The sequence below is a fragment of the Triticum dicoccoides genome, chromosome 4B (assembly GCF_002162155.2).
Source record: "Triticum dicoccoides isolate Atlit2015 ecotype Zavitan chromosome 4B, WEW_v2.0, whole genome shotgun sequence".
NCBI classification, from domain to species: domain Eukaryota; kingdom Viridiplantae; phylum Streptophyta; class Magnoliopsida; order Poales; family Poaceae; genus Triticum; species Triticum dicoccoides.
This window is the reverse complement of record NC_041387.1, coordinates 650,804,111-650,814,312: the sequence shown is the minus strand read 5'-3', so window position 1 is coordinate 650,814,312 and position 10,202 is coordinate 650,804,111. Positions and strand designations below refer to the sequence as shown.

Here is a 10,202-nt window from a genome sequence, read left to right as displayed (position 1 = left end):
GGCAGCGTGGGATGGGGGTTGCAGGCGCGGCCATGAAGATCGGGGGGTGGGGCGTGCGGTGGCACGGGCGGCGGATTCCAGTGGGGCGGCGAAGATGGGGGATGGGTCGTGCGCGTTGATGTGAAAGGAGGGTCTGGCGATGGCGGGGGCAGTTAGGCCATGAGGGCAGCGGTGTGGTTGCGGAATGGGGCAGCGGTGCTGCGCGAGGTATTGTGGATGGGGGATACGGTGGTGTTCGGGAGAGGTAGCGCTCATCAGAGGCGAGCGAGGCCCATATATAGCCGCGTCGCGCTCGCGTGTACGCGTCCGAGGAAGGGGAGGCGTCAGCGCGTCGTCCCGTGACGCGCCGCCCGTGAGGAATCAATGGCAAAGCTGACCGGCGACAGCCTTGCCATTGATTCCCCGCGAGAAACCGATGCGTTGGGAGAAGACGAGGCGGGCCCGCGGCTCTTTCGCGCCAAAAATGATTCGTCTGGCGCCCCCGAGTGCCCCCCGGCGCGCCGGGTTCGAGTTGGGTCCGCCGGCGCCAATTTCGGGCCGAGCCGGCGAAAAATGAGCCCCCGGGGACGTGACTGGGCCGATTTTTTGACGCCAGCGACCGAAAAATCGACTGGGGACCTTGTTGGGGGCGCGGCTGGAGATGCTGTTAGCAGCGGTTGGGTTGAGTGAGAGAAGAAGTGGGGGAATGGGAAAAAACTAGGATTAGGGCCACGTAGCACGGAGGCGATTCGAGTAACTTCTGTTGTTTCATTTTTCCCACACCAGGCTCGCGCCAATACTATTTCAGCCCGCGCCAAACATGGTTTCCGGCGAACGTTTATCATTGTTTAGATTCCAGGGCAGTTACTCTGATCGTAAACATGCTGGTAGATACATTGCCTTTATTATTATATAATTCCTGGTAGATAATTCGACTCGTATATTTTGGGCCGGTAGTTAAAACTTTACTCACAGTAAATTGACTTCAATTTTTAACCTTTCCCATCTGTTGACTGCCCCTAAATTTTGCCATGGTGTAGTGCAGGGAGACTCACCACATCGTCTCCCGACCAGGAGGGCTGGGCCAAGGACTCCCATCATAAATTTTTGGTGGGGCACATTCGTCAAAGCCCGCGACACCAAGATGAGATGTTTCCGAAGACTTGGCGCATACTTCAAGACTTCGAGCATCTACAACAGCGATAGGCAAAATCCGACCCCTCAAACGCCCGCGGACGCGCCCGGGCGCATCCGCGGGCACTGACCGGGCATCCTTATATGTTGTCTTCCACACTCGCGTCCCTCATATTCAAAACCTCAAAACCATGCAATTCATGCAACGCTATGTAAAACACATGATCAAAGCGCAGTTCATCGGATTAGCCGGACAAAATAAACATGATTCATCGGAGTTCAATGGCGGGCAGTGCAAATCCATACTACATACTTATGAAACATAGATAAAATATAAAGAGAATGAGGAAGGACGGAGGAAATCACCATTTCCTCGCCGACCCCTTCCCCTTCCGTCCGTCGGCGCGGCTGTGCCCCTCCTCTGTGTAGGCGTCGGCGTGCGGAGGCACGTCGTCGTCGGAGCTGGAGCTGGAGCCGTCCGTCATATCCGAGTCGGAGCTGCACCTCATGCCCGACAGCCTGCGGACCAGGCGGTCCTGCTCCTTCGGATGGCGGGCCGCCTTCGCCTTCGCATCCGCCTTCTTTGTTGCCTCGCACTCCGACAACTCAATGACGAGTCGGAGCACCTTGGCATTCTTGCGGCGGAGGCGCAGCGCATCCGGCTTCGCCGCCGTGAGCGAGCGGCGGAGGACAGACGTGAGGAGCACCGCCGGTCGCGCGGACATCGACTCGGACGCTGCTGCCCTTTCCCTCGCCCGCTGCCGCTCGCGTCGGGCAGCTCGTGCCTCCGACTCGGGTGTCCGAGTGCGCGCCAGCCCCGACGCGGGCACGAGGACCCAGCGGTGGCCGGGCACCACCTCCGAGGCAGAGGGTGCTGGTGGTGGGCGGCATACCTCGAGGAGTGGAGCAGATTGGCCGGAGCTGCGCATCGGGTGGGAAGGCCCGGCGACATCGTCGACATGGCGTCGACGGGCGCTAACGAAGTGGATCCGCTGCTGCTGGATCCGCCCTGGTCGACGACCGAACGCGTCAATGCGATGCAGAGGGCGACCTCCTCCACATCGTTAGGGTCCGCTTCGCGCAGCAGGCTAGACCAGTCGTCGTCGGAGCCGGAGTCCCCACCGAAGGTAGCGCTGCTTCGGTTGCCGGCCATCGGATGCGTTGGGAGGGGATCGAAAGTGGAGTGGACGGAGAGGGGAGTTAAGTGGAGTTTGGATTGCCTAAGGTCTAGGGTTTTCCGGACGGCGATATTTTGTGGGGCAGGCACGGCTCAGGCTGGGCCAAGCCGACGTCGTGGGCACGCCCGGACCGCTCCATATTTGGGCTGAATATGAGGTGTGCTGGTGAGTCCGGGCGTTTGAGGCCCGTTTGAGGCGCTCAGTTGGATCGTTTTTTCGTGACCGGTCAGCCCGCCCGGACGTTTGAGACATGTTTAGGGCGCCTAGCTGTAGATGCTCTTAGAGACCGTCTGTCCCACGATTACCATAGATGTAACCGACTTATGTATAAACCCTAGACATCCAGATTATCTATATAAGCCGATGCCGAGGGCTCATAGATTACACACAGCCATCTCGCGATAGATCAATCTGTACTCTCTCAAATCAATACAATCAAAGCATAATGTAAGGCATTATCTTTTCGAGAGAGCCTGAACCATATAAAAAACTGTGTGTCTCTGTTACCATCGCATCAAGGCTATCAATTCGGGACACCTACCCGAGATCTGCTGGATTTGACTCCATCACAAGATCGATTTTGCAAATGTTATTTGTTTCCGATCTTATGCAGGCATGGCGGAGCCAGCTATAGACTACTTGTATCTTTCTTGTGTTTTCGTGTTTGTACATACATGTACCTAATTGTATGCCTGTAACGTTTTCCGACTCGTACAAATACAAATACCATATGCCTACGGGTGTACGGCTAGAAAAAAGCACGCGTCTACCGAGCGGCAGGGCACTCGCTAGCGCTCCGCAGCGGCTGTCACTTTTAGCAAGTTTATGTCCCCATCAAACAAAAAAAAAGATCTTTTCTCATTGTAAAAAAAGTAGAAAGGACATGCAATATGTTTTAGTTACGGATTGAAAAGCAACCAGGGGTGAGCACATTAATTTAGAGTTCCTTTTCATTTTAAAAGCCATAACTTTTGAACCAAATATCGAAACTAAGATCCGCTTACACCGTTGGAACCCTTACGACGTGCTCTTCGAAACTAGATTCCGCATGGGTATGTTTCGATGATTTTTTTGTGTGCAATTTAGTACCTTGTTTTGTGCAACTGCCTATTAGTCGATGTGCAACTAGCTAACTGTGGATGTGCAACTTTTCGCCTACCCTGTGGATGTGCAGTTTTCACTGATGTCACCTCCACCCCCTCAAACTACCCCTTCCAGTGAGATGAGCAATTTCGTCCGTTGCTCGGGCCAACTGCCTAGTAATTGACGTGCAACTTTCCGCTTGCCCGTGGATGTGCTTTCACTATTTATTGCATCCGCCAACTTTCTAGTAGTGGTTGTGCAACTTCGGATACTGCCACGACCAACTGTCTAACAGTGATTCGCAACTTTCTCCTATACCCCCATGGATGTGTAGTTTCCCTGCTAGCACACGGTCCAAACCACCCCTGCTAGTGAGATTCACAACTTTCGCACTCTGTCTATATGTAACTTTTCACAACCCTCATGAATGTCAATTTTTTACCATTCAACTGTCCTTGCTTGTGAGATGTGCAACTTCGTATGTTGCCCTGACCAACTACCTAGCAGAGTATGTGCAACTCTGTTTGTTACCCCCGCCAATTGAAAATACATGTCCACAAATAGGAAAGGGAAGGAGTTGCACATTGACTAATAGGCAGTTGGCTTGAACAATAGACTAAGTTGCACAAATCGCTTGCAGGGGAGGTGGGAGTAGGTGCACTGATAGTGAAAAACTACGCATCCACGAGTAAGGAGGGTTGCACAACGACTACTTGATAGTTGGTCGGTATAATAGACTAGTTACACATCAAAGTTGTCATGGTTGCTACAATGCAACCTCATGAAAGTTGAATCATGCAGATCCAAAAAATTGGTTTTGAAAAAAGTTGCACGATGTAGTACTAAAGTTGCACAATACAGTATTAAAGTTGCACAATATAACACGAAAGTTGGCATAAAAAAAATTCGTCGAAACATGCCCATGCGGGATCTTGTTTCAAAGATCTCGTCATGAGAAATCCAATGGTGAAAACAGATCTGAATTTTGATGCGTGGTTTAAAAGATATGAGTTTTTTAAAAATTGAAAATCCGAAGTAAATACACGTTAATCTGTTTTTTCTATTCGCATGTAGTATAAGTCTTTTTTTTTGCGGGTCACATGTAGTATAAGTCTGATCGTATTTAATACCATCAATCACATGCACTAAGAGACAAAACATGCCCATGCACGCATTCAACAAGTGAGGGAGCCAGTGTGATATGCGGACAAGAGCCGGCCGCTCAATTCGTCTAAATAGTGCGTAAGCACTTTTTAGATTTCAGGTAGAAAAAATACTAGAAGCTGCTCTATTTTTTCTGACCGATATAACTTTTTTCCGAAGTGTGACAGCAACCTGGTTTTGACATAAAACACACCTGGTTATGACATTGGTAATCTTCGGTATAGTAGAACGGCACAGGTATACCACCCAGCGGTACGAATCCGATCACAGGATATTTTCCGATGCCTGGCGTGCGGAGAGCTGGATTTCAATTTCGCTTCCTCGTCCTCCTCCTCGCTGCACGTTCCCAGCGACCGAGGCGAAGCCGAAGCCGAATCCCATTCCCAGCGGCGGGGGCCCGTTCGCGAGCCCGCCGATCTCATCCCCTCCCGGTCTTTTCTTTCTTTCCTTCCCGTCGGGCCGTGGCCGGGCCCGGGTTCCCATCTCGCCCAGCTGTACCGCACTCCGGCCCACCAACGTTGACTCGCGGCGCCGCGGCCGGCCGAACCCGTCGCCGTCCGCCGTCGCGCATCCGATGCTCCCGAAAAGAAAAAGGAAATTACTAAAAATTCGAAGCGTACAACCGACGGCAACGAATCGGCGCGGGCCCCGCCGCGCAGCGTGACGGCCCACGCCGCCTCGCCCACGCGGCCGCTGACGGGCCGGGCCCGCCCGACGACGCAGAGGGAAATAAATACGGGGACGACCGACCGCACCCGTCCGTCACGCTTGACTTCAGCGCTCTCTCCGCCCCCAAATCGTCGGCTCCACCCCCACCCACCACCCGCAGTCCGCCGCCGCCGCCATGTCTTCCGGTGGGATCGCGCGCGGCCGCCTCGCGGAGGAGCGCAAGGCCTGGCGGAAGAACCACCCCCACGTACGCCCGCCCCCCTCATCTCCCTCTCGATTTCGCTCCTCGCCTCACCTAACCTGCTGTTTCGATCGGCGATGTCGCGCTGTTCCTGATCTGTTTGGTTTTGCTTCTCGCAGGGCTTCGTCGCCAAGCCGGAGACGCTGGGCGACGGCACGGTCAACCTCATGGTCTGGCACTGCACCATCCCCGGCAAGCAAGGGGTAATAAGCTCCGCCCCCGCCTCCGCCTCCGCCCCGCTCACGCCCGAGCGATTGATTGATAGCGGCGTGCGTAGCCCCATCTGTAGTCCTCTCGTTTGCCCCTAGACTAGATCGGGGTGCTTAGCTTTGGCTGTTTCCCGTTAGCTACCCACCCGCAGCTTCTTGCTTGATCAGATCTCGTTCCGTGGATTGAATATTGATCGAGGCTATAGCGTGCCGTGGTCTCACTCCGCAAGTGGAGAGAGATATTATGCTAGATGTTGGATGGACCTTCTGCTGTTACTTCGTTTTCTTGGCAGATTAGTGTGTATTTAGTTCGTTTGACCCTTCAATTTGCATCGTGCAGTGGCCTGTGGTGGTTTCTTCATGCTTTTAGTATGCCCGAGGATTATTACCTTTTTAGTGCTAGTCTAACTGTAGCTATCTGCACAGTGTGTGTGTAGCTGCTACTGGTTTATCCATAAACTTGTGCACTATCAGAGTACGTTAGTACATACTTGCTACTGGTTTATCCATAAACTTCTGCACTATTAGAGTACGTTAGTACATGCTTCAAAAGTAGGTTTCGTTCCAGGCTTCCAGCAACTACTGTATAGATATGGGCAATCATCAACTAGAGGTTGACTGGGAGTTCAATTATTTCTGTATTCATATGCACAACCTCAATTGCAAGGGGATTGTTCAACTTTTGTCATCGACTCGCCTAGCTAAAGTCACTATCAGGTCCCCAGTGAAGTAGTGTTAGCATACCTGCAATAACCCTACTGTATATGCTTTCAGAATTTTCAACCCGGAGTTTAGGATAGATAGATGCTTCAAAAGGAGTGTTAATTGCTGCAATGGATGTTTGAGGTGTAGTTAAATTGATTGCACACTGAACTTCAATTGAGTCACCGCCGATTTTGTGCAAGTTCAGTTATCTACCCAGCCAAAGCAGTACATAGGTGTCCTGGTAGAGTTGCTTTAGGATATCTCCAGTCACTGTACCATATGGTTCAAAATCTTCAAACCCAGGATTCCTGCTAGCCAAGTTATAGTTAACCTGCTTGTTCTCTGGTGGCAACCATCTGATATAGGCTAATCTGAGGTGTCTACTGACTAGTGAATATAAACTGGGCTAAAATACTTGACAACATGTCCATGATTTAGTATGACACAAGTAGACCGTGTAAATATATGTTTCTTCTTTGTTAATGATCTCAGTTGTTTGCCTTACCTGATCTCTCTGTTGGATGCCGTTGTTAGCTTATTGCTTGGCACATTCTCAAGCTTGTCATAATTCATAGCCTTACAGCCATATTCTGAATTTGTCGCTTCTCTGTTTATGGTAGAGTTTTGAACTGTTTGTTATAACATGGCGCAGCTTTAACTGTTCCCGTCTCTTGTTGTGCAGACTGATTGGGAAGGTGGATACTTCCCTCTCACCCTTCATTTCAGCGAGGATTACCCCAGCAAGCCTCCCAAGTGCAAGTTCCCTACAAATTTCTTCCACCCGAATGTCTATCCTTCGGGGACAGTCTGCCTTTCAATCCTCAATGAGGACAGCGTAAGCCTGCAAACCATCTGTTAGGTTATATTTAGTGCCAGATTTGACAGCATGGTTTACCGTTTGGTTGTTTCCTCTCAGGGCTGGAGACCTGCTATTACTGTGAAGCAAATCCTTGTTGGAATTCAGGACTTGCTTGATCAGCCCAACCCGGCTGACCCTGCTCAGACTGATGGTTATCACCTTTTCATCCAGGTTAGTCAACAGTGACCATCCAGGGTCTAGCTAATGTATTCTGGAAGTCCGACTACGCTTCCTAAACCGGTTCGCATATGGTCCTCTAGTCGGTAACACACCTTTTGGGCATATATGTGCAGGATCCAGCTGAGTACAAGAGGCGTGTTCGGGCGCAGGCAAAGCAGTATCCCGCATTGGTCTGAGAGGAAGGAAGGATTGGCAAGCGTAATGATCCATGCTCTGCACATCCGCATAGTTATTGGGAGTAGATCTAAAATGAATGCCTCTTGCATATATGGAGTTAGACCAAGTAAAACCAACCCGGAAAAGGGTGCGTTGAGAAGTATTCATCGTCTGTCATTGTGGACCAGTCGCGACTTAAGATTCGTGTTGGTTGTAATCGGGTTCCATAACGGTGATTCCTGAACTGTTCGGAGTGCTTGTTTTGTGGGTTAATGTCTGTCTTGAGGTGGATTGCCGTGTGCGTTACTAGTCGGTTCTAAATGCTAAAGAAGATGTCTGTTGGTTCTAAAAGCATTTGTTTTGCTGAAGTTAACCTGGTGTCCTGCCAGTGTTAACTTCCGTCCCACCTTCCTCTTGCTCTCTTCTCCCACTCTGCTGGTGGTAGAAGAGAGCGTGCATAGATCCATTATTTGGCACTGTCATTTTGGCTGGTGATGGTGTGTCTGCCTCTGGACAACATGAGCCGTTTGATCTACCTGGAACCAACGGCCGAGATGTGTGTGCATAGAGACATGGCCTTGCCACCGGACCGGAGGTAGCTGCCACTGTATAAAATACGGAACTACTCATCCCAGCCTCATTTCCTTTCTGGTTCATCGCCCTGACATTTCCCCAGCGTGCATTGCATGCACGTACGCGCTTGATCGATCAGAGCTCAAAGCCCGTCGAGACCTAGGAACTCGTCCGGGTCAAGCAACGGCACCGCCTCTCCCTGCCCCTGCCTCTGCGCGACGGGGACGCTGTGGCCGTCGTCTGGCTGCGGCGGCGGCGGCGGCGGAAGAGCCTGCAGCTGCGCACCGTGCGCGGGGACGATGGCGAGCTGCGCCCGCGTCCTGGCGAGCTCGCACTGCGTGGCCTGAATCTCCTCCTGCAGCTGGCTGATGATCCCGGCGCATCCATACACCGGGTCCTCCACCCGCCACTGCGCCTCCATCGCCATCGCCTCCGCCGCATGAGCTCTCTCATCCGCCGGCAAGCTCTGCAAGTGGCAACCCAATTCAAATGTCGAACCGTGCGCGGCCGGAATGATCGATTACCAGAGGTCACGTACCTGGAGCAACCTGGCGACGTTGCTGGCGCCGAAGACCCGGTGGACGGAGGCGTATCGGTGGGGGTGCGACGCCGGGAAGTAGGGGGCGAGCACGCAGTCGTGGGCGCACCGCCGGCGCAGGTACTTGCACGCCGCGCACCTCCTCTGGTTATTGCCGACGCCTTCCTGGTCCTCTTCCTGCATTTCCACGTCGTCGGTGGTCGACATGATGATCTAGTGCTAAATCCTGGTGCGAGTTCGTGGGATCTCTGGAAGATTTCGGGGAGATCTTGTGGGCTCATGCTTATATACGCATCGTGCATGGAGGGAGCGCTGGAAATGGCAACACCAACGGCTACGTCGGTGTAAACATGGTAAGCTTAACGGCATTGCTGTTGCCAATTCTAAGCGCGCCGCACGCAGCAGCCGTTTGCACCTTCCTTTACTCGCTCCCCAGGGCCCGTGCTCGGTCTTCCCGGCCAGCGCTGCACCGTTGCCGTCTCCCCATGTTAGGGCTGCTGTAGGCCGGTGAGGCTGGCTCGGTTTAGTCCCACCTTGCTTACGGGAGGAGGCCATGACCAGCTTATAAAGGAGAGACTCCTTCCTCCTTTCGATCCGGGCTATTGGGATGGAGTAGGCTCTCTGCTGAATGCTGGTGCACCGAAAACATCCGAACATATGCTGATGGACCAGCGTCCGACTTGATTTAGCCCACACTCTACTTACATTCTGGACGTTTATGCGTACATGGGCCAACATTCACCAGAGAGCCGACTCCATCCCAAAAGCCCGGACCTCCTCCCGTAAGTGAGGTAGGAATAAACCGAGCCAGCCTCACCGGCCTGCTTGTTACGCAACACTGATGAAGGTAGGATAGGCGTTCTTGGAGTTGGAGCAGATCCTAGCTTCCTGCAATTCCTGCAACTGCAGCCTTGCTTTGCTTGATGAACCACATAGCAATATTGGGGACGTGCAGCATATATAATTCGGACAAGTTAATGTTAGTAGTAAGACGACACTGGCAGTGCCACTCATAGAACTCTTCATGTGGATGCATTTTAGTCACACTTATATGAAAACAAACAAAAAAACAGGTCCTCAAACCTGCATTTTGGGCTCGAGCCAACCCATCCAAAAGACTGAACTGATGAAGAACAGAGGGGCAATCTATTTCGACATGCCTCCTCACACCTTGGCTATCTTAGATGTGGGGTCAACATAGGCCACATAATCTTTTTCCATACTTGTTGGCAGGCTCATGAACTTGAGACCTCTTGGTTCTGATTTCACATTGAATTTATGCTCCGACCAATTCATTCAAAAGTCCAAACTAATAAAGAGAGGTGGGTAATATATTTCAACAAACATTGGTCACTAGCGTGCCATATCCTTCCATAGGGCGTTGGCCTAACATGTTTTTAGCGCAAAACGGTCACGCGAGGTCTGGGGACAAGTTATTTTGTAGAAAGGACTTTGTAGTTATTAACTATCGAAAAATGCCGTTACACTACTTTCTTTCTCGAATCGCAAAATCGTCTTTCCCCACTTGCAAATT

General features: G+C 51.9%; 1 protein-coding gene across 1 annotated transcript; it reads left to right on the top strand.

Moving 5' to 3' along the window:
• The first annotated feature begins 5,311 nt into the window (after positions 1-5,311).
• Positions 5,312-7,908, top strand: LOC119292038 (SUMO-conjugating enzyme SCE1-like). The gene is made up of 5 exons (XM_037570869.1): positions 5,312-5,454; positions 5,568-5,651; positions 7,045-7,197; positions 7,279-7,392; positions 7,515-7,908. The coding sequence occupies exons 1-5, from the start codon at positions 5,383-5,385 to the stop codon at positions 7,575-7,577; spliced, it is 486 nt and encodes a 161-aa protein (XP_037426766.1). The 5' UTR covers positions 5,312-5,382; the 3' UTR covers positions 7,578-7,908.
• The last annotated feature ends 2,294 nt before the right edge of the window (positions 7,909-10,202 follow it).